Source organism: Lacerta agilis, chromosome 3 (genome assembly GCF_009819535.1).
Source record: "Lacerta agilis isolate rLacAgi1 chromosome 3, rLacAgi1.pri, whole genome shotgun sequence".
Taxonomy (NCBI): Eukaryota; Metazoa; Chordata; class Lepidosauria; order Squamata; family Lacertidae; genus Lacerta; species Lacerta agilis.
In genome coordinates, this window is record NC_046314.1 from 5,469,051 (window position 1) to 5,493,979 (window position 24,929).

Sequence of the window (24,929 nt, forward strand, 5' to 3'; positions counted from 1 at the left end):
GGGGGACTTTGCCCCTTGCCGCCCAGAGGAGTCCCGGCCATGTCAGCAATCAGCCAGCCAATCGGACGGCTGGGGGTGTGGCCAGGACCCACCTTTAAAGAGAGGCGCGAGCCGGAGCCCAGGGGAAGCTCGAGTTGTTCTGAATCAACGGGGCTCCCCCTACCAGTGGTTTACCCTTACTTGACTTCCTGCTCTGCGGGCAGGAGTCAGATATAGTCAGGTGCACTCATTGCCTAAGCCAATACCACTCACATTCTGTAACCAATAAAGTTGTGGCCAAATTTTGCCCAATAACATTAACCTTATATCCTGTGTCCCTGTGTTTTATTTCATCCTCGAGGGGGCGGCCACGGGGTCTCGACACGCAAATTATACTTAACTGAGACATATGCTAACTTGGTGGACTTGACTGGCTGTGCAGAAAGAGTTTATGAAACACCTGATAAACCAGGGGTGGCCAACTTCCAAGAGACTGCGATCTACTCACAGAGTTAAAAACTGGCAGTGATCTACCCCCTTTTGGGAGGGTTCAGGTCGAGGTTGTTGAGCTTTCTTTAGGAAGGAAAGTCCTGTTTTGGGGGCTTCAGGACAAAGATGTAGAACTTTTTTTAGGGGATCCAAAGTTGCTGAGCTTCTTTGTGGGGAGCCAGTGATCTACCCGTGATCTACCACAGACGTCCAGTGATCTACCAGTAGATCACAATCTACCTGTTGGACATGCCTGTGATAAACTAACTAAGTTTAAACCCCTTGAGACAACAGATGAACTACCTAGGGCTGTGTCCACACTAGAGAGTTAACACATAAGTAGGCTACTATTTCCATGTGCGCATTTGGGTAATAAGTACATTCACAGTACTGAGTACTGGGAAATAGGGCTATAGAGCCAATAGAGCCAGTGTGGTGTAGTGGTTAAGAGTGGTAGACTCGTAATCTGGGGGACCGGGTTCGCGTCTCCTCTCCTCCACATGCAGCTGCTGGGTGACCTTGGGCTAGTCACACTTCTTTGAAGTCTCTCAGCCCCACTCACCTCACAGAGTGTTTGTTGTGAGGGAGGAAGGGAAAGGAGAATGCTAGCCGCTTTGAGACTCCTTTGGGTAGTGAAAAGCGGGATATCAAATCCAAACTCTTCTTCTTCTTCTATAGTGTATGAGAATAAATATAGAAAAATTCAGAAGCAAATAGAAGGAATTGTGACAAAAACAAAAGGCATCTGGGAAAAATCAGGGAAATATAAATGAGGTCTGCTGGAATAAGATTTCATTCAACAGGAAAGCGCAGAGTCGTTATATGACAATACAGAAGTATTAGAAAACAAAATGAGCAAGAACAATAATTGTCTTGAGGTCTTAATTGGATGGTAGAAGTTTAATAGCTAAAGTATATTCAAGTTTTATTGATTTAGTTAATTTACATACTGCTTAGGATTTCAGCAGAAATCGCTAAGTGGCTTACAAAAACTCAACAAAAAGGAATAAATATAATAAATACAAATTTCAGATTCGAAATCTAACAATAATTAAACAATGAATAATCATAATCCCAATTCCACAGTTTAAGAAACATAATTAAATAAATATCTCTCTAGGCAATGTACATAAAACAACAAAAGCCACAAAACAAACCATACCACACAAAACATTGAAATATATCAAAGTATCTCAAAACGCAACATAATAACAACATATCATTTTTTAAAATAAACATTTAAAAAAAATCAGGTAATATGACAAGTGAAATAATTAACCTACACATCCACACAAAACTACACATCCACACAAAACTACACATCCACACTACACAAAACTAATCTAAACACACAGTCCTCACAAGCACAATTACTCAATGATTTCCTTGCATCGCTCCATCCACTTAATTTTCACTTTAATAAAACACTCCAGTGTTTAAATAACAAATAAGTAGCCAATAATTGCTTACATAAAAATAGACCCACTAAATAAAAATGACTCAGTGGCATCAGAAAAAACGCTTGTCACCCCCACCCGCCGCTTGTTACCCTGTCACTGGGGGCGTACCGCCCCTACCGCCCCTCCCCAGCGACGCCCCTGTCAGTTTCATCTCTTTCTTAAAAGAGTGAACAAGAACTTTTCTAAAGGTGCACAAACTTATTTTGTGGCTTTTCCACAGGCTGGTTCTAGAGAACTTCTCCCATAGCATTCACTCGTCACGTGTATCAAAAATTTTAAAACCACAAAGACAGCATGCAAACTACTAACCGTAATGCATTTGTATGTAAGTGTACATATACAAAACTATTTTCCATAGTTGAAAGCTGAATGCAGAATTTTTTTAATAAATAAAGTTATTTCACATATCATTTTGCAAAGATTCAGGCTAATTCCTCCCTAGTCACATCAGTCTTCTCCAACCTGGTGCCCTCCAGATGTTTGGGACTGCAACTCCCACAGCCCCACCCAGTGCTGGGTGCACCCACATGGGGAGAAGGCTCTGTCAGGTTATCACCTGTCTTATAAATAGGTCCCACTCAAATTCCACCCTAAGGAATGAATTATGAAAATTATGATTTGGCAGCGGCACACACCTACCAATCTAAATTGCTTTTTAACTTCTTGCTAGGCACATCCCCGCCCTCCCGACTGTTATGGTTAGCAAACTGGGTAATGATCCCTTTCTACCTTCTCAAAATGTGATCTTGGGCCAAGGGATCAAGGTAAGAAATAACAGAGTCTAAGGTTTGATTCAAGACTAAAACCAGCAGTTAATTTATAAAAACAGCAAGGAAGTGTTGTTTCCAAGTCTCATTTGAGATAATTTGCCAGGAAAGTGACTGGACATACAGTGACAACCATTAATGAAGAATTTTATTCCAAAATGACGTTCCTCAACAGGAATAACCATAAGTGCCTTTCCTGATAGGACTTTTTATAACTCTGTAAGCCTTTGCATTCCCCATTCAGCCCAGTAAGATCTTTAACTGACAGTTCAGAGTTATCTACTTTAATCTGTTTAGCTGTGCTTTTCTTAGCTTCACAGCACTCCTGATCACACCAAGCAGCACCGTTAGAACATGTTAGTTGGAACTGCTAGAGATGCTGTAAGATTATCAGATAAGATACTGAGAGATGGAATTCCAGGGCTCAAAAGAGTGCCACATAGTTATAAGCAGTGGCCCAGAGTACCCAGAATACTGTCTCGTCTAAGACACCTAGTCCCTACAATGTCAAGTTTCTCTATCAGATAGCATAGCTGATATTTTTCACTCCCGCTGGAAAATCTAAACTGGGTTCTAACTGGCTGACAGGCACTGCAACCAAACGGGAGGGAGTGCTGTCAGGATATTATTACACGCCGAGCTGCAAAATCTGCAGCAGCGAGGCTCACGTGACTATGTGTCTGTTTTCATCCTGTGAGAAAGCCACCAGTTCTATTAGCTTTCCCACACATGTGATGTTTTTGTACCTTTTACTTTTGTTTCTGGCTTAAGAGATGCCGGACATGCTAATGCACAGCTCTGGCTTACTGAGCTGGCAAGCAGAGACATATTCTGCATCTTATCTACAATAAAGTAGTTTTAGCCTTAATGGCTTGTGTGTGTTGTTCTTCACGCTGGGGAACAATCGCATATTATCAATGTGCCCCTGGACTCCAGTAGCCAGGAGTGCACACAGGCTTCGTCCCTACCTGGGGGGGGGGTCAGTCTCACAACTTGCCCCCGCGGGACGTTTCCTAACAAGTGCTTGGGTGGTGGGGATGGGAGAAATCTACAAAACTTCCAACGGTACACGATGGAACGTAAGCACAGTGCACTGCACTCACTCAAGTGAGAATATATTATCTTCAGAAAACCTTCAGCTTTAGCACTACCTGTAAATTACAGCTGCCTGGGGGAGACAACAGCTAGCAGAAGAGGGACCTGGTGCTGGCCATCATTAGTCAAAGGCTTTTCTCACCGGACACACTCCACCCTCCAGCCCTAGGAACCTTTCCCAAACCATGACTTCCAGAACAGCAGAAGCAGCTGGGAAGAGAAGAGTTCAGGAATATATATATATATATATATATATATATATATATATATATATATAATTGTATAAGTTGTGTGTCTCTGTTTCTCAACATGAGCCTTTTACATGCTTATGTATGTTTTGTGGTATTTTATGCATTGTGACTTGTGGTTGTTTTTATTGGTTATATTCATTCTTTATTGTAATTGTTAAGTGTAAAATGTTTAATTATTTAAACATTTAATTTAAACGTTTAATTTAAATGCTTAATTTAATGTTTAATTTAATTTAAATGCCGACATTTAATTTTACTGTTTACTATTATATCCTAATGGATTATTTAATATTGCTTTATTTGATGCAAGTTGCTTATTTTAAAGTTATGTTTTTATTATTGGGTCAGGTTGTTACTAGGTGTGTGGTCTTTGCTGCCTATTTTGTTGTTTCCTCAGCTTGCAAACCACCTTGTATATAGTAATACAGAAAGGCGGTGCACAAATTAAAAGTGAAATGAAATCAAACATACCGTATTTTTCGCTCCATAGGGCGCACCTCATTTTCAGAGAAGGAAACAAGAAAAAAAATATTTTTTCTGGTTTTCCTCCTCTAAAAGCCCTCTTTTTTGGAGGATCAGCTAAAAGTTTTGCAGCTTTTTTTGCAAAGGGAAAAGCCCTGGTTTTTTGAGGATCAGCTAAAAGTTTTGCAGCTTTTTTGCAAAGGGGGAAAAACAAAGAGGAAAAGCCCCGTTTTTATGGGGTTCAACTCACATTTCTGCAGCTTCTAAAGGAAAGGGAGCCTTTTCTACAGTTTCTAGACAGATAATCTAATCAGCCAGTCACATGTCGCTGGGGAAACAAACAACCTCCCTCTGCAGCACATTCAACAATAGAGGCCTGGGCAAGAGGGCGGGGCTGAAAGGGAGCGGGGACTCTTATCTCTCTCCCGATCAGCTGCTCAGCGGGGTCCTTTCAACACCCCCTTCTCTTTGTAAAATAAAAAGCATGATCCTCTTTTGGCACCTGGGAAATTCGGCTCCAGGGACCACCATTCACTCCATAAGACGCACAGATATTTCCCCTTACTTTTCAGAAGGGAAAAAGTGTGTCTTATGAAGTGAAAAATACGGTACACACTTACCACAAGACCGTAGGGCTGTCTGTGAAGCAAGTAGCAGCACACAGGTCTTGGGCACAGGGTAGAAATTGGCTGAATACACAAGCACTTAAAGCTTTCTCTCTCTCTCTCTCTCTCTCTCTCTCTCTCTCTCTCTCACACACACACACACACAGAGAGAGAGAGAGAGAGAGAGAGAGAGAGAGAGAGGTTCAGATGTAGAATTCTTCTTCGTTGTTTTTGCCACCGCCAGTTGTTCTGCTGTCAGCAAAAGGGAGAACGGTTCCTCCTGGCAAACATTTTATCTCAAAGGAACCTGCTGAAGGAGAACCTGAATGTGACTCTGAAGAGCTGGAAAACCAATCCAAAGGAAAAGGAAGAGAGCTGGAAGATAAACCGAAGATGTTACACTTGGCTGGTGGGGATCTTCCTCGAGAGCCAGGCTTCTTAAATCTCTTGACACTTTGCTCTTCTACAGGATCCTTTGCCTTTGCTTCCTCGTCATTACTGAACCCATCTGAAACTGAATAAGCCGAGACCACAGATAGATCGGCGAAGGCAAGTTTCATCCCTGTGTCCACATCAGTCTCCTGAACTCCTTCCAAGTCATCAATGTTAACTCTGCTTCTTGTCCTGTGCCCGGAAGAGAAAGTGCTTAATGAGTTTGGCTCGCTAAAATGAAAAGATCTGGGGACCAGGGAAGAGCTCATTGTGGGCAAGCAAGCAAGAGACTTGCTTCGCTGAAATGAACCTGAGTCGCTAGAGGCTCCACCAGGTTTTCCGGTGGAAAGTGCTTGGTTGTGATTCCTCAAGTCCTGCTGGGAAACGCCAAAGCACAGGCTGGCATGGTGGAACGCAATGGAATAAACTGGTTTTGAAGGATCACTGGCTTTGCTGAGAGTCCATCTGCTGCTTTGGGGAAGAAAACTTGGAAGCGGTGTAACAGGAAAGTGCCTTGCAGGAGACGGCGAGCAAAACTTGTTCAGCTTACCACACTTCCTATACCGGGCTTGCTGTGAAGAAGAGGGATGAAAAAAGAGGAGGCCACATTAACAACAAACATTTTATTCCCAGAGCTGAATTATCTACTACATGTTGAACTGCCACTGGTTGCATTTAATCAGTAACAGTAATTGGCTGGGGTGCCTGGAGCTTATGTAGTGGAAAACATCAGAAGTGTACCAAGTTGATGAAGGCTACTATTTACCTTGGACTAAGTCTTGTTGAATTAAATGTTAATTACTTCTGAGTAGGCATGCATTGGATTGCACTGCAGAATCAAAACTTGTATCCTACAACAGATTAACACTGCTAATATACAAAGTCCTAAGCCCTTTCTTCATTCTTAAATGTTGGCATGGAAATAACTAGCTTATAAATTAACAAGCATTGTGGAGAAATGTTATTTCCCACTTTGGAGAACTACCCTCTCCAGGGATAAAATCCTCCAGCTGGTTTAAGGAAAAGAAACACTACTGCACTGTTGCCTTCTCTTTCTCCTTTATATTTCTCTTATATGCCTTCTCTTTCTCCTTTATATTTTTTTCTGAATGAGTCAGAAGCAAAGAGCACAAGGAACATGGACTCAACTGGAGCCTGCAGTTCTAAGTAACAAAAGCTCTATGTACAAACTGATACGCTTATATCAGCAAGGCAATAAAGAATTGTTTCTGTCTTAAACAGAGCTGCACAGCTGCCAGACGTTGCACCATTTTATTCTGATTGCACTGTTGTCTAGAATGAAGCAAAGCCCAGCAACTATACCAATCTCTAAAAGTAAACATGTCCACATCCTTCAAAAAAATCTTGCACCCGTTTACCAAAGTTTCCCACTATTCCCACTAAATGCACATAAGTCTTAGAATAAAATGATGCTATCCTGCTACGTTTTATACCAGAATCAGCTATTTCCATATATTTCCACAGGTTGCCTGATTAAACGGTAGAAAAATAATCTGCTGCTGAACTAATTGTTCCCAAAGTTATTACGACTTGTATGCAAAGAGTGCCTGAGAAACTGATAGTAAATAATTTTCAGCTTTCTGTTTTTAGGAATCATTTCCACAACAGCTTGGTTCGCATACCATGGTAAGCCAAACTATGGCTTACCAGGACCATGCAAACATAGACTCACAGGATTGTAGAGTTGGAAGAGATCCCAAGGGTCAACCTCCAGCAATGCAGGAATCTTTTGCCCAACATTGGGCTTGAACCCATGACCCAGAAATTCCATGCTTTACCAACTGCGCTATCTCAAACACAGCTTGCAGCACTTTGCTTTTGCTCCCATGCTGAGCTAAACCATGGTTTGGCTTAGCGTGTTAACTAAACCTGGGTTCATGACTACACAATCTCCTGACTAACCACAACCTGCAGCCAAGAGCACATCTATTCTATATTCTTCATCCTTTGAAAGTACTTTGCCAATCCTATATAATAAAGTCCAAGTGTCTCTGCATCCAGTCCCTGTGTCCGTGGGTTTGCGCTACTGCGCATGTGCCCCACGGACAGCCGTTGGGACTTGGAAGGCAGAGACGGGCGAAACTGTTGAAGCAGCGGGTGTGCGCCGGCGCCCCAGAGGCCGAGAAGGGACGCCACGCTGCCGCTCCCGCCGCTACAACCAGAGCCCCGAGGCCTAGTGGCCCGGGAGCGACCCAGAACAGTCCGCCCCGCGGAGCGCCGACGCTCCGGAGGCCGAAGAGGGATGCCACGCTCCCACAGCTGCTGCAGCCGCCGTCTAATTCGGGGCCTCGAGGCCTAGCGGCCTGGGAGCGGCCCAGAACAACCTGCCCCGCAGAGCGCAGAATGGTGAGGGCGGGGCTGTGCAGGCCACAAGGGAGAGACGGCGGGATAGAGCGCGCGCGTGTGGAAACGAGGCGAGGGCAGAGGCGAGGAGTCATGTGACAGGGATGGGCGCCGGGGCCGCCGCTTTGTAAGGACATTGGCAGTTAACGAGCGCGCGGCCGCGGCCGGGGAGAGGATGATTCGGCGGGCTCCCATCCCTTTACAGGGGGAAGGAAAGAAAGACAGTCAGACCGGGGGGGGGGGGGGTTGATATATTGGGCCGTGTGGGGGGAGGGAGAGATAGGAAGAAACAGGCACGCGCAGCCTCTCAGCCTCCCCTCAGTGGGGAGGGGGGAGACCGAAGGAGGCAATGGACCCCCCCCTGCTCCGCTTAAAGAAGGAGGGGGCGGCATACTGTGTCCATCTGTTGAAGTCCACATATGTTCTAGAGCCCGTTAATTTAACGGGCTTCATGTCTACTAGTGTCATCCTAAGAGTGTTGCCTGTTTACTAATCAAATCAAATGTAGTTACAATGTTATCGTTCCTGTAACACAGCTGAAAAAATCTTGGTATAAAACAACCTTTAGCTCCTTTTACCTATACAGTGGTACCTCAGGTTACAAACGCTTCAGGTTACAGACTCCGGAAGTAATACCTTGGGTTAAGAACTTTACCTCAGGATGAGAACAGAAATTGCACGGCGACGGCAGCTGGAGGCCCCATAAGCTAAAGTGGCACCTCAGGTTAAGAGCAGTTTCAGGTTAAGAATAGACCTCTGGAACAAATTAAGTTCTTAACCAGAGGTACCACTGTAATCTTAAGAAAACCATGGCTAAGCATGAACATATGAGCATGTGCGTATTCATGGCAAAAATTGCAGCCATTTCCCTCCTTCCTCAGTCCTGCTGCTGCTGTTCCACAACACAAAGATGAGCCATGGTTTGGTTTAGCGCAGGGGTCTGCAACCTTTAAGACAAAAAGAGCCACTTGGACCCATTTCCAAAGGAAAAAAAAAACCTGGGAGCCGCAAAACCATTGCGACATTTAAAACAAATATAACACTGCATATATTGTTTCTTATCTTAATGCTATATATACAGGATCGTGCAGTCAGCTGCTATAGCTGCTATATCAATGAAAAATATGAGCATGTCTGATCTGTGACTTTTGATGGCTAGTCCCAGTTATTATTCTCTAATGAGGGGAGAGAGATGCACCCCATATGGTCCCAAATGCATGTATGCTTTGCTGCTTTTGATGCCCCAAATACAAAACCCTCTCGTATTCTGAGCAAGCTTGGGCTTGCTCTCCTGGGTGTTGAATGAAGTCAAGGTGTGCATGTAGGGGTGTGTGTGTGTGTGTTTGTTTTGAATCAAATAAAGGGGGTGTTGAATAAACTCAGGGGGTGTGTATGTGTGTTGAATCAAGTCAAGGTGTGTGCGTGTGTGTACGGGGGTGTATGGGTGTTCTCCCAGGCTCCCTTTAAAAAAACGGGGATAAGCCGCTCTGAAGGGGCACCATGCACCCCTTCACAACGGCTCATCCCCGCTTGCTTTGAATGGAGCTGGGGAGGAGGGGTGAGCTTTCACCCCTGTCCCCAGCTCCCTTCAAAGCAAGCGGGATGAGCACAGGGCGTGGGGTGGTGGAGAAAGCAGCATCCCGGCTGCTTTCTCCACCACCCCGCGCCCAGCCGCCGATCCCAAAAGCCTGCTTTTGAGATCGGCGGGAGGGCGCAGAGTGGAGAAAGCAGCCGGGATGCAGCTCTCTCCACCCTGCGCCCAGCCGCGGATCCCATTTTGGGATTGGCACACAGGGCGAGGGGTGGAGAGAGCTGCATCCCCACTGCTTTCTCCACCCTGCGCTCTGCTGCCGATCCCAAAAGCCTGCTTTTGAGATCGGCAGGAGGGCGCAGAGTGGAGAAAGCAGCCGGGATGCAGCTCTCTCCACCCTGCGCCCAGCCGCGGATCCCATTTTGGGATTGGCACACAGGGCGAGGGGTGGAGAGAGCTGCATCCCCACTGCTTTCTCCACCCTGCGCTCTGCTGCCGATCCCAAAAGCCTGCTTTTGAGATCGGCAGGAGGGCGCAGAGTGGAGAAAGCAGCCGGGATGCAGCTCTCTCCACCCTGCGCCCAGCCGCGGATCCCATTTTGGGATCGGCACACAGGGCGAGGGGTGGAGAGAGCTGCATCCCCACTGCTTTCTCCACCCTGCGCTCTGCTGCCGATCCCAAAAGCCTGCTTTTGAGATCGGCAGGAGGGCGCAGAGTGGAGAAAGCAGCCGGGATGCAGCTCTCTCCACCCTGCGCCCAGCCGCGGATCCCATTTTGGGATTGGCACACAGGGCGAGGGGTGGAGAGAGCTGCATCCCCACTGCTTTCTCCACCCTGCGCTCTGCTGCCGATCCCAAAAGCCTGCTTTTGAGATCGGCAGGAGGGCGCAGAGTGGAGAAAGCAGCCGGGATGCAGCTCTCTCCACCCTGCGCCCAGCCGCGGATCCCATTTTGGGATCGGCACACAGGGCGAGGGGTGGAGAGAGCTGCATCCCCACTGCTTTCTCCACCCTGCGCTCTGCTGCCGATCCCAAAAGCCTGCTTTTGAGATCGGCGGGAGGGCGCGGGGTGGAGAAAGCAGCCGGGATGCAACTCTCTCCACCCTGCGCCCAGCCGCCGATCCCATTTTGGGATCGGCACACAGGGCGAGGGGTGGAGAGAGCTGCATCCCGGCTGCTTTCTCCACCCCGCGCCCTGCTGCCGATCCCAAAAGCCTGCTTTTGAGATCGGCGCGAGGGCGCAGAGTGGAGAAAGCAGCCGGGATGCAGCTCTCTCCACCCTGCGCCCAGCCGCGGATCCCATTTTGGGATCGGCACACAGGGCGAGGGGTGGAGAGAGCTGCATCCCGGCTGCTTTCTCCACCCCGCGCCCTGCTGCCGATCCCAAAAGCCTGCTTTTGAGATCGGCGGGAGGGCGCAGAGTGGAGAAAGCAGCCGGGATGCAGCTCTTTCCACCCTGCGCCCAGCCGCGGATCCCATTTTGGGATCGGCACACAGGGCGAGGGGTGGAGAGAGCTGCATCCCGGCTGCTTTCTCCACCCCGCGCCCTGCTGCCGATCCCAAAAGCCTGCTTTTGAGATCGGCGGGAGGGCGCAGAGTGGAGAAAGCAGCCGGGATGCTGCTTTCTCCACCACTCCGCGCCCTGCTGCCGATCCCAAAAGCCAGGCAGGGGGGCGCAGGCGGGCCACAGGCGCAGCGCCCCCCACCATTTCCCCGCCCCGGAGCCGCGGCAAAGCTCTAAAAGAGCCACATGCGGCTCCGGAGCCGCGCCTTCCCGACCCCCGGTTTAGCGCTACAGTGGTACCTCGACTTACGAGCGACTCGACTTCCGTATTTTTCGACTTCTGAATGACCTCCGGAAGGCGAAAAAAGGCCGCCGCTTCCAAAATTTTCGACTTGCGAAGGGAAAGCGGCGGCACGATACCTCGACTTACGAAAATTTGAATGCGCTTTTTTCGACTTCCGAATTTTCCCCCCGTTTCGAGATGGCGCCTTCGACTTACGAAGATTTCGACTTACGAGTGCGCCTTCGGAATGGATTAATTTCATAAGTCGAGGTACCACTGTACATCTGAACTTGGGTTCGTGGTTTGTCAAGGTTCACACGTAACTCTAAGCCACACCATGGCTTGGCTCCAGGGAGTATGCTAGCAGAACTAGGACCAGGGGGTGAACAAAGTGGCTGTGATTTTTGTACTCAGTACCCACATTCAGACTTAGCTATGGTTTACATGTGAAATAGGCGTTTGGCTTCTTGCTATTTCTGAATTCTGAATTCTTCCATCATGCACAGTAAAAAAAATGTGGAAAATTATACACTGTCAGCCCAGGAACAAACTAACATGGAAAAGAATTGACAAGGTTATTTCTGTTTATACAAGACTTCTACTTTCTGCAGTCCATAACGTTCAAAGTGAAAGTTTAGAATTGGAAGCGATGGATCTTTCAAACTAGAGAAATATATGTGAATTGTGCTATGGGACAGTAAACTTTATTCCCCCTCTTATTGCCATCATCACCCCAGTCCACACCAAAAGACCAGAGGTCTTTGGCAATGGATGGTGATTAGTATGAAACAATTCATACTGGTGTTACAGGGAGCTCACTAGACCATAATAATTATTTATTATATGGATACCATATTTTTCCGCTCCATAGGGCGCACCGGACCATAGGGCGCACCTCGTTTTTAGAGGAGGAAACAAGAAAAAAATTTTTTTTTCTGGTTTTCCTCCTCTAAAAGCCCTCTTTTTTGGAGGATCAGCTAAACGTTTTGCAGCTTTTTTGCAAAGGGAAAAGCCCTGGTTTTTTGAGGATCAGCTAAAAGTTTTGCAGCTTTTCTTGCAAAGGGAAAAGCCCTGGTTTTTTGAGGATCAGCTAAAAGTTTGCAGCTTTTTTGCAAAGGGAAAAACCCTGTTTTTTTTGAGAATCAGCTAAAAGTTTTGCAGCTTTTTTGCAAAGGGGGAAAAACAAAGAGGAAAAGCCCCGTTTTTATGGGGTTCAACTCACATTTCTGCAGCTTCTAAAGGAAAGGAAGCCTTTTCTACAGTTTCCAGACAGATAATCTAATCAGCCAGTCACATGTCGCTGGGGAAACAAACAACCTCCCTCTGCAGCACGTTCAACAATGGAGGCCTGGGCAAGAGGGTGGTGCTGAAAGGGAGCTGGGACTCTCATCTCTCTCCCGATCTCTTGCTGCTCAGCGGGGTCCTTTCAACACCCCCTTTTCTCTTTGTAAAATAAAAAGCATGATCCTCTTTTGGCCCCTGGGCAATTCAGCTCCAGGGACCACCATTCGCTCCATAAGACACACAGATATTTCCCCTTACTTTTTAGGAGGAAAAAAGTGTGTCTTATGAAGCGAAAAATGCGGTAATATGTAGGCAGCTTATTTCAGTCTGGAAACAAAAGCAGGGCATTTTCCAATTGAACTTAATAGTACTTACTTCTAAGGAAACTTTACCCAGAATTATGCGGCATATCCTTCAAACACATTCTGATTCCACCCCGCACCCCAAAGCACAGCAACGTAAAATCTGCATTCCAGAATGCCACATGGAGATTTAGGGGTGCTAAGAAATACCTGCAGGAGGATCTTGTTCCCGTCAGGATCTTCCGTTTGCCACCTGCCTTCACTGATCTGGCTGCAAGGATTAGGCAAGAGAGGGATCAGCCGCTCAATATCTTTTACTCGGAATTCCAGCACCGCTGACTCCGTGGGACTTGGCACGTGGCCCTTGGGAAGCCTCTTTAAAGACAACTGGATATCAATATCCACATTGGAATAGACAGGAAACACACAAAAGCCTGCCTTTTTCTGACAAACCCGTCTTCTCAGGACTAGTTCGTAGAGCTTCATAACGCTGGCAAATCTTTCATTCCTGCAGTAGATGGTGAAGCGTACGATTTCCTTCCCGTAATGCACTGGCCGTATGGCCCACAGAGGAGTGCCTTGTGCCAAGGTGAAGAAGTCCTGGCCGCCTGGCATGTAAGGGAGGAAGTTGCCGTGCACCTGTTCGGTGTGGTGGTAATGCCAGGGTGGCCTTTGAAAGGACTCGTGAAGTCGCAGGATTGGCTCTTCATCATATTCTTCCTTCAGAAAGAGGATTACTGCAAGGGCTGGCTGGGAGGTTATGGCCTTGTCGGGCTTCCTTGGTTTCCTCCTTTCTGAAACGCGGAAGAGCTGGAGATCTGGGTGGATCCATGCCAAGAGGCTATCGATGGCTTGCTGGAGGACACCAGAGGCTCCTGGGTCTGCAATTAGGTGCATGCTAAGAAGGAAAGGATCCTGCACATCATCCACAGAAAGTTCACCTGAATGGAGGAGGGGGAAACCCCAGTCATTATGGTTGGTTTGCAACGGGTTTACATTCTGTTTTCCAAAAAGGCGTGGTTTCCAAGCAACTAAATGAGCAAACGGACTTGTGCAATAGGACTCCCTCCACCATTTCTTCCCCCTGCACACGCCCCGCACTGTCCCCAAATCTTCTCCAAAGGGTTGGGGAACCCCCATAACAGAGTTAGGGTGTGTGGAAGGGGAATCCCATTGTGCAAGAAGTCATTTCACTCCTGCAAAGCATTACTTTGAATACAACCCCTTGGAATCTGTATTGAGTCTCTTGCCACAGAGAATTCAGCCCACGTTTCCATCCATAAATCTGCATGAGTCAGATAACCCATAACTGCCAATCCCGTTCCAAGACATTTCTGGACCACTAGGCTCTCAGGGTTGAAGTGTGTCTGGTTCTACAGTCCAATGGTGCCCAAGTAAACAATATTCCTGATGGAGTAAACAGCATCCCAGACAGATTTCCCTGTGCTGCTAACTGAAATAGCCTCAACCACCCAGAGAGACACTCAAGCCCCAAATTCAGTAACATAATGAAGGACTGGCTGCAGGCAAGGGGAGAACTTCTCTTCATTTTAAGCTGATGTGTGTTCTGGCTGCTCAGTTCCATCTCATTAATTCTGAAGCCGACATCAGGAGCTGCTGCCTAGCAGGCTTCAGAATCTGAGGTGAACATCTCTTCGATGCTCAGGAAGACCAAGGAGGAGATACGAGCGCAGAATTTCATCAGCTGGATAGGTGGAGCAAGAAATAAATTGGGAAAGAAGGAAAGAAGGCTAGTCCATCCATCCAGGCATTCCAGAGGAGGAACCAAAAGTCTCAAGAAGGTGGTACGATGCCATACCCACAAGCCAGAATGCCAAACAGGCGAAGAATAGCCAACAAGTTGTCCTCTTTTACACAAACATGGGCAATGTCACTTCAGATCATTCATCTGCCTGCCACACACAGATGACCAGCGGTTCTGCCTTTGATGCGAAGCAAAAATGTATCGCTTCAGTCATCATAATTAAAACAGCTTGCAGTGATTTTACAAATCTCTTTCAATGTGAACTGACAATTTTAACCCTCCAGCTAACAGACTGAAGAAGAAGAAGACAACAAAACCTCTAAATTTGGTGTGGACTTTGAAGTTAAACTGCAAACCAACTTAAGCTACAGTATATTTAGCAGCCCAGCTTGCTGCATGTAGGTCAGTAGAGAAGCTGCGAGTGAGATGATCCTTTTGTGCTTCACTCCCGGAGGTGTAACCACTTTGACAGATGTCACAACCATTTACAACGTGGCGGCAGGGAATGAGAAGCTTAGAAACTCACAAGACACTGAAAGCATCGCTCAAAGTAGGAATGTGCAAATAAATTCAGATGAAGACTAAGGTCACCTCTATCTACACCATACACTTAAAGCACTCTTGTGCCACAGTTAACCATCATGGATTCCCCCAAAGAATCCTGGGAACTGTAGTTTGTTAAGGGTGCTGAAAGTAGGCCCTGCACTGAGCTGCAACTCCCAGCCAAAGTCCCACCTAGTCCAACATCCTCTTCTCACGGTGGAGAAGAAGGAAACTGAGCACAAAGCACTCTCTCTATTCAGTAAGTAGATCCAAACTGTGTTAGAAACTCAGATATAGAATCTACCGGTAGTTGCCAAATGGCACCTTAAATCTAGATTGCGGTCACCATAATGGAATGCCTAGGTGCTGCTTTATTTGTTTTTTTTTGCAATGGGATTTATTTATTTTATATTATTATTATTATTATTATTATTATTATTACTATGAATTTCATTTCTATACCACTTTATATTTTAAACGAAAAAACCTCAAAGCAGTTTACAATCCCGAATAAAACAAATTCAATCTTCAAGGAAATTATTTCAGATCCTTCGACTCACCTACATTGGCAAAGAAAAAGCGCTTTATACTCATTCTATATGCATTATAACACTGTGACACCAGATGGCGATGTGGAGTTCTGTTTTTGCCAACTCGACTTCTCATACAAAATTTACGACGCATTTAACAGAAACGTTTCTTTGGTGTGTCTGGATCCAGCCCTTCTCTAAGTGACATTTTGCTTTCCCCAGTCGTCAACGCGGCATCCAGAGATCTCCATGTGGTCGCAACTGGAACCACACCACTCTCAAAACACGCCTGGCTAATTTCTAGCACTGGGCCCGAACAATCACACACTTGAGGCATTATTGCTGCCTACACTTCTTATAAGGTATAGGCAACAGACGATCCAGCTTCTTCTGCCTGGTTTTCATTAGCTACAATAAATATTGCTCCAGCTCAGAACTGCTTACCCAAATGAACATAAGGAGAACCTGTGGATCCAGCCAGGGGCGTACAAAGTGGGGGGCAGGGGGGGTGGGCTGCCCCGGGTGCCACTCGGGGTGGGTGGGTGACAAGATGGCCCCTGCCTCCCCCCAGCTGTAGAGCGGCCGAGGGTGTGCGCAGTCAGTATGGGCTCCGCTCGCACAGCGTCCATACGGGCATCTGTACGGGCTGCCTCTCGCACGGCGACCGTACGAGATGCCACACAAGCACACTCGGAAGGGATAGAATAATAATTAGAATAGAATAATAATTTATTGGCCAAGTACATTTTTCAATATACTTGGAATTTGCTTTGGCTACATTACAGTGTAAAATACATTATACAAACAATAGTAATTTACAGAGCAAGAGCCGAGGCTGCCCTTCTCGGCGCCTCTTAAGCTGTGTTGGTAAGTGTTGGCCCGCCTCCTAGGCCCGATGGAGTTGGCCGGAGGAGGGAGCGGTCTTCCCAGACACTCACAGCAGCAGCATGCCGCGCATGCGCACTCCGTAAGGGATGCCGCTCGCACGGCGTCCTGCCCCAGGTGCCGGAGAGGGTTCCTCCGCCACTGGATTCAGCCAATGAATGGCCCATGTAGTCCAACATCCTGTTCTCAAAGTGGCCAACTAGATGCACAACAGCATTTTCTCTTCCTGCAATTTCCAGCAACTGTGGAGGCAGAGCAGAGCAAGATGCCTCCAAGCAACCTTCTGCCTTGATTGGCACTATCAACTGAAATTAGTATCAGGAAAAAAGAAGATTTCAGAACCTCTAATAACACATGAGAAGACTCCATAGAAAAGACCCTGATGTTGGGAAAGATGGAGGGCCCAAGGAGAAGGGGACGACAGAGGATGAGATGGTTGGACAGTGTTCTCGAAGCGACTGGCATGAGTTTGGCCAAACTGCGGGAGGCAGTGGAGGATAGGGGTGCCTGGCGTGCTCTGGTCCATGGGGTCACAAAGAGTCGGACACGACTGAACGACTGAACAACAACAACAACAACAACAATAACACAAATACTGAAACCATGGTCACACTAGCAGCACCCAAGTACAGCTGAAGCAAAGACTGTGGAAACTGATTACTGTCGTCACAAAATGCCTCAGGCACAGATTACCAGTCCACTCTCTCATTATCTGGGAAGGTTACAAAGGAAAGTTCTTTACAGCAACAGTGACAAGTAGGTGTGTTGATTTATTTGCTGCCGTGTCGTTCCCACACTAGCTGTTTTCTCTGGAATTGAGATAAATATTTCACTTCATTATTACATAGCTGGGTGGGAAGCCTTGGTTAGCCTGAGGAGTGCATTCCCTTTTGGGCAACCTTTCCAGAAGCACAGTTTTAATTTTGCTTCCAGTTGACTGCAGAAGAGCAAAGCCTTCACTGTGCTAATGGGCTCTGGTATGGAAAGGAACCAAAACTTCCCCATAATTCACACTCATTTTCAGCCTAATATGTCCAGAGACGGGTGAGCTGGTCTTCTGTCTCGCTGCTGCGTGTGTGTCTCAGCTCCTCTAAAAACTAGGGTGACTTCCAATGATTAAGACGCAGGAGATGAAATGAAAAAAGTGTTGAAAAACACATTTAAGAAGAAACCAGAAGCCTTTTTACTGGGCATCCTAGGCCAAGATATTCCCAAAAGTGATGGAACCTTATTTTTGTATGCCACAACAGCAGCTAGAATTCTGATAGCTTAGGACTGGAAAACAGAAGAATTACCATCGATAGAAGAATGGCAGATGAAAATGATAGACTATATGGAGCTCGCAGAAATGACCGGGAAACTCCGTGACCAAAGGGACGACGCAGTGGAAGGAGAATGGACGAAATTTAAATTGTATTTTAAAAATCATTGTATGATTGAAGGTTAGATATAACTAGAAGGAAAGATAGGCAGTAGAGTTAAAGATAAGTGGTTAAGTTAGATGATGAATAAGTTTAAAAATAGATAAGATTAAATGATTCGGTAATTATGTTATAAAATATGATTAATAGGTTTAGAAATTTAATGTGTTTAGAAAATATAATGAATATTTAGAAATTTAATACAATTAGAAGTTACTAAAGATGATTGGACAAGGGACGCAGGAAGAGGGGATAGGAGGATGTCCTACTACATTGTGAGGAAGGAGTATTAGATAAGAGATAGATTTATATGTTGTATGTTTGTAGTTGTTAGTGTTTTTATGTATTTGTAGATTGGTTAATGTTTGTGTATAAAATATCTAATAAATATAATTTTTTTAAAAAAAGACGCAGGAGAAGACACTACCGTGTAGGCAGTAATGGTCAAACTATTCTCGGCAGCCTCAAGTGCAGAAACAACGCAATCCCTAACAACTGATCCACGTCATCCCTCAAGGTCAGTGGGCAAAATCAAAGCAGAGCAATTTAACTGCTCTATCACGGACCTGTAATCTCAAGCAACAATTATCTGACAGGACAACAGGGTCTACTCAACATCCCAGCCCTGAAAATATGCATTTCTAGGACAGTCAAAAGGCAGGAAACAAAGTTTGCTCTGTCGGTTGTGTCAGACTAATCACTTTTCACTGTTCCAGAGCCTTCCTGATGGAACCTCGGGTTCAGCCTTGGATGAATTCACCCAATTCATTCTGCTGTCAGCTGTAAGAGTGTTGGACTACACTTCCCATCATCCCTGACCATTGGCCCTGCTGGCTAGGGCTGATGGGAGCTGGAGTCCAAGTACATCTGAAGTGCCACAGATCTCCCACTAGAAAGTCATCTCCATAATGGGTGGCTTTTTCACCAGCCACAACAGAGTCTCCAACAATAGGGTGCACACACTCCAGACTGGATAGATTACCAGGAGGAAGCCTAATATTGTTGTACTCTAACTCCCATCAGTCACAGCCAGAATGGCCAATCTTCAGGATGATGGGAGTTGCGGTCCAATGACATTTGGGGAGCACCCTTTCGGCTACCCCCAAGTTAGGCACTGGAATTTTCTTTCCAAAACAAAATACCCACCTACTGAGTAGCTTCTGAGATTGAGCTGGGATGGAGAAGAAGAGTCATACATGCCTCTGTGCCACCATGGCTGCAACACATGTACTACACAGTTTGGGTCCCTTCCCAGTCTGTGTTTGACTGTCGTCATTAAGTGCCACACACATCTCGGTGAAAGGTCCACCTGCATCTACCACCAGCAACAAAAGTCCTGGCTTGCCCAAACTGGCCTGAACTTCTTGACTATGCAGAGGCCTATACATGTTTACTTGAAATAGTAAGTACATGAAGTAAGCCTCTGTTACTTCAAAACTCCCAGGTAAGGATGTGCAGGATCGCAGCCTAAAGCCCCTTCCTATTAGTGAATGTTCCTCCCTTTTGGGGCAATCTTTCATCCTCCATACTAGTTCAGTAGAGGCCCCCCACCCACATATTCTCCCCCTGCCTTGAAGATGTGCATCCCAAACAGGGCCAGGCCAAGACATTTTGGCACAGCAGCAGCAGCAGGTGATGTATTTCTTAGAGACTAAATCTGCTGCCCCTGTGGATCCTGCAGCCTGAGGGTGGATTGACCCTGTCCCCAAAGCTTCCCACAGGTAGCTACAGCTTCATTAAAGATAAAGGGTAAAGGGACCCCTGACCGTTAGGTCCAGTCGCGGATGACTCTGGGGTTGCGCCGCTCATCTCACTTTATTGGCTGAGGGAGCCGGCGTACAGCTTCCGGGTCATGTGGCCGGCATGACTAAGCCGCTTCTGGCGAACCAGAGCAGCACACCTTCCCGCTGGAGCGGTACCTATTTATCTACTTGCACTGCGTGCTTTCAAACTGTTAGGTTGGCAGGAACAGGGACTGAGCAACGGGAGCTCACCCCATTGCAGGATTCGAACCGCCGACCTTCCGATCGGCAAGCCCTAGGCTCTGTGGTTTAACCCACAGCGCCACCCGCGTGGACACTAACAGAAGAACAAAATTATACTCACTGCTCGAAGATGACACACAGCTGTATTCCGACCTGCGGTAAAAAATAAATAAATGTTAAGTTCAGTAGGGCCGGCGAACAACGGGGACTTAGGTTATGTCATTATGGTTAGAGTGTCAGGCTAGCCCCTGAGAGACCCGGGTTCAAATCCTCACTCAGCTATGATGGTGTCTTTGGACCAGTCACCATCTTTCAGCCTGCTGAATCTCACAGGGTTGTTGCAAGTGATCAGGTGGTTAAGGAGAGAACCATGTATGATGCCACGAGTTCCTTGGAGAAAGGCAGGATGTAAATGCAGTTTTAAAATAGCAGAAAACAGCAGATAGTACAGTATGATCCACGCGGAAGCAAGGTCTTTAACTTCCTTAAAATAAGTTGGTTTGGACTGCATGTATAAGAGGAATTCCAATTACAAGCTCATAATCAAATTGTGCAAATTACCATTTTCTGCATGGATGAATTAAGCCTTATTGCTCCCCCTGAAGATACATCTTGCTGCAAAAACATGTTTTGACTATTACATTCTGCGTGAACAGTCTGCTTCTTTGGTTCATAAGATGATTATAAACCTTCTTGGTTGAAAATGAAAATTGTGGGACAGTTTACACGTAGCACAGGAATATTCCCCTGCTTGTCCATACACAGAAACATTAGAACGTGCGGTATGACCCAGACCATATGCAGACACATCCCTTACACACATGTGCCCATGCAATCTGTATGAACACACACAAACACACACAATGGTAGGAGTATGTAGACTGGGATGTGTGCACATACACAATGCTCACTGAACACATTGTACACGTAGAGGTCGTAATGCACAAATGCACCCAAGATAAAATATGAAACGGCGCTAAAATTGGGAGACATGTGGGGTGCATGTACCTTAAACATGCCCATTCTGATTGCCAGAATACAATTTATGCTGCTGCCTGGATTCTGCTCCCAAATTCCTACTCACCAAAGCTTTTTATGCCCCATATGGGCAGTTTATTAATAACAACAGGGTACTTGTAATGATATAAGATCTTTCTCTCCTCAGACCTTTTAGAACATTATATATAGCTACCCACATATAAAATCTACCCAATTTTTTGGTTATTTTTCAATATCACTACTTTCACTGAAACTGTTCTGCAAGGGAAATGGTTGTGCGCTGATTATAACAAAGCATGCAGAGAGCCATCGTGTTTGAGGCAAAATCCTCACCTCTATTTGAACATGTTCACCTTTTTTTTTTTTAGGATCAAACATTTGTCCAAGTTTCCCTGAAGAAGAGCTTAGCTGGAAAGGCAGGCAACATTAAACTTTGGAACTTCAATTAATTTACTTTCTTTCGCTAAGATTTCCCCACCCCACCCCCCCAGCTGTAAAAACGCACAAATCCCTCAATCACAGCTCACAAGCCCCTTTACTTTTAGGGTCAAACCAGAAGTTTAGGATTTGTGCGAGTCGGACGGCTCCGTCGGTAGAGCCTGAGACTCTTCATCTCAGAGTCGTGGGTTCGAGTCCCACGCTGGGCAACGTGGCGGGGGGACGGGGGACGGGACTAGATTGACCCTCAACGGTCCCTTACAATTACACGATTCTATGATCTGGGGTTTGGGAGAGGGTTGGGGTACATGACCCTTCGGAGTCCCTCCCGACTCCATTATTATTTGAGGTTTGGGGAAGAGGCTAGCGCGGGAGGGTACGAGGCTATGCGCAAAAACGCTCCAGGACGGAGCGAATCCGGAGTGGGGCTCGTCACCGTTTCCTATGGGCTTTTCCCTATATTGTTGCCCTTTTGTTTCGGTGCTTTTTCTACAACGCCCGTCCAGGGGGGGGGACCCCCACCCGCGCCTGGGCATCTCTGTCGAGGGAAAGAGAGCGGAGGTTGAGACCGGGGCAGGACTCCAGAATCCCCCGGTGCCGGGGAGGGGACTGACTCACCCGGCCGTCTCGGCTCCGGAGTCCGCGGCCTCGTCCTGCCAGCGGCCGCCCCCTTTCCGGCGCATGGCGCACCGGCTGCTGCGGCTCCTTCTTCTTCTTCTTCTTCTGCGAGGGAAGATGCCGGAGGAGGGCAAGGGACTTGTCGGCGGGTCGGTGGGCGGGTCTCCCGCGCTGCCCCCTGGGCGGAAGGTCCGTCCTCCCGACGGAGATTTGTCCTCCCCACGGAGGATCCGCACGGCGCGAAGGCGGCGCGCGATAGAAAGCGTCCCGGGACCCGTCGGTGGTGCCAAGTGCGCGCGCCCTCGCGCGGGGAGAACATAGTGCGTAAAGAAAGGAGGATGCCGGGCAGAGATTTAAAATCATCATCGCAGCAACAATCGTCTCTTTATTATGTACTCTGGGCAGCTCCCAGCACATATAAAAACATCACAAAACGTCAAAACATTAGAAACGCATGTCTTCCAGTTTTATCAGTGTTTTGTACACGTGTTGAACGATCAAAGCTGAGTTGAAATCTAAAGTTGTAATTTTTTTTATATATCTCATCCCATTTTTTGAGTTAGGAGGGTTCAAATATATATATTTGAAATTTCAAACCCTCCTAACTCAAAAAATTGGATATATATATTGGACAATTTTAGCCTACACAAAAACCTTAAAGGCTCAACCCGAAATTGAGATATTTCAAAACTCAAAATACCGATCTCTTCAGAACTTCATGGGCATTAATATGATATGTCACATGATTACTTTAAATTTTAAAGTTACAAAATTTATTTTTTTAAAAGTGATTAAAAATTAATATGATTTCAAAATTCCAAAAAAAGTATTGATTATTTAATTTTTCTAAGAGCTACCTGCAAAATGTCATATTGGGATCTCAATAGCATCACATTTTTTTTTTTTAAAAAAAAAGATTTTGTACATACATGCCAGCCTTTTGGGGTTCTGTTTAGGATAAATGAGTCTTCTTGGACTAAAATATAACAGAATAAACAAGATTTCAAACTTTCATCAGTTTGCTTCAGGCATTTCTTTAGAAACTTACTCAATTAAAAGGTATCTGAGAAGCTTGTCAGGGTCTTATTTTAAAAATGTTTTCCAAAGCAGAGTAATAGCTTGCTGTTGCAGAACAGAATTAACACTTTGAAAGAATTCTTGTTCTTCATTTCATGAAAATTACAACATAATACATGTCAAACAAATTTATGACACAACTTGAACTCTTTTAACTGGTGCCGACATAACATCCCTTCCATCTAGTTCTTATTTTCAACAAATGTGGAGTACAGAAAAGAAGGAATGTTCCTAAAATGAAACTTTGAAAGAGTGAAAGTGATCAAGGGAACACAAGAATTCTATTACTAAAACATCCAGTCCAACAGAAATTGTGACCAAGGTGTACTCCTTTAGCAATAACAAAATAAAAAAATAAAAAAAATTCCTTCCAGTAGCACCTTAGAGACCAACTAAGTTTGTTCTTGGTAGGAGCTTTCATGTGCATGCACACTTCTTCAGATACACTGAAACAGAAGTCGCCAGACCCTTAAATATAGTGAGGGAGTGGGGAGGGGTATTACTCAGAAGGGTGGTGGGAATGGGTGATAGGCTGATAGGTGTGGAAAACCTGTTGAGGACTGTTAACGACTGCAATTGGTCTTACAGGAAAAAGCAAGGGATGAGAAAGCATGTAACTATATATATAAAAATGTTCACATTGTGTGTGCGGCGGACACTGATGTTCTCCGTAACCGCTGCACCAAACAGCATCAAATTAGGACAAAGCGTAACTTGACCATCAAGGAAGGATCTGGCATAATAAAAATTAAAAAAAACCACACACCTGTCATACCTAAAATAATGGAAAAAGTGGGGAAAAAGTGGCGCGCCTATTATACCTCACCAGCAAAAGGAATGAAGACTCCAACAGCATCCAATAGAAAGGCGGATTGCCTGCTGATGTCATCAGACCTGGCCAGAGCAACAATGCCTGTGCCCTCACCTAAAATGGCCGCTGCAGCTTCGCATGCGCAGAGAGGAAGAAAAAAAACACAGAGCAGGAGGCATGCCTGAGAGGTCGCACTGAGTAAGACCAGCTCTGAGGGGATTGTGTCGCTGGGGTGCGTGATTTTGGGACTGGGTAATTTTGGGACTGGGGTGGGGGAGAATGTGCTTTAAGGTCCCAGTGCCCTCACCTAAAATGGCCGCCGCAGCTTCGCATGTAAAATGCATCTCTGGGTTATTTGTGGGGCATAGGAATTAGTTCATTCCCCCCCCCCCCCACAAAAACCAGTCCGGCCTACCACATGGTCTGAGGGAAAGTGGACCAGCCCACGGCTGAAAAAGGTTGCTGACCCCTGCTCTAAAGGGACAGGGAAGAATGAAAACAGGAGCTTCCAGAATACTCTTGGGGTCAGGAGAATTTTTAAAAGCACAAAAAAACCACAGCAACGCGTGGCCGGGCCAGCTAGTAATGAGATAAGAATCCAATGTCTTTGTTCAGACCAGGTCTCTCCATGGTTTTAAGTTTGGTAATGAGTTGCAATTCAGCCACTTCTCTTTCCAGTCTATTTCTGAAATTTCTTTGTATTAAGACAGCTACTTTGAGATCTTTTATAGAATGTCCTGGGAGATTGAAGAGTTCTCCTACTGGTTTCTCTGTCTTGTGATTCCTGATATCAGATTTATGTCCATTTATCCTTTGGCGTAGGGTTTGGCCTGTTTGTCCAATATAGAGAGCTGAAGGGCACTGTTGGCATTTGATTGCATACACAATGTTGGAAGATGAGCAATTAAATGGTATGTTTGATGTTGTTGGAGCCAGTAATGGTGTTGTCCGGGTGTATGTGGCAGCAAAGTTGGCATCTGGGTTTATTGTAGGCTCTGGTAACAGTGTCCATGTAAAGTCTTGTTGTATTATTGTGGGTGAGGAGTTGTTT

At 46.1% G+C, this 24,929-nt stretch overlaps 1 protein-coding gene across 1 annotated transcript; it reads right to left on the reverse strand.

Moving 5' to 3' along the window:
• Positions 1-5,274: 5,274 nt before the first annotated feature.
• FAM124A (family with sequence similarity 124 member A) lies at positions 5,275-22,073 on the reverse strand. Its single transcript, XM_033145397.1, has 4 exons — positions 21,991-22,073; positions 20,057-20,088; positions 13,017-13,747; positions 5,275-6,112 (listed from the first exon to the last, which is right to left on the reverse strand). Exons 1-4 carry the CDS (start codon positions 22,053-22,055, stop codon positions 5,312-5,314), a joined length of 1,629 nt encoding a protein of 542 aa, XP_033001288.1. The 5' UTR covers positions 22,056-22,073; the 3' UTR covers positions 5,275-5,311.
• Positions 22,074-24,929: the final 2,856 nt, after the last annotated feature.

What these genes read in the sequence shown, in the direction of transcription:
- FAM124A (XM_033145397.1), bottom strand. Translation starts at nt 22,055, where the DNA reads ATGCGCCGGAAAGGGGGCGGCCGCTGGCAGGACGAGGCCGCGGACTCC. An exon ending in CTGTGTGTCATCTTCGAGCA is followed by an intron (nt 13,748 to 20,056) that starts GTGAGTATAATT and finishes TCCTCCATTCAG; the next exon opens with GTGAACTTTCTGTGGATGAT. An exon ending in GGAACAAGATCCTCCTGCAG is followed by an intron (nt 6,113 to 13,016) that starts GTATTTCTTAGC and finishes TCTTCTTCACAG; the next exon opens with CAAGCCCGGTATAGGAAGTG.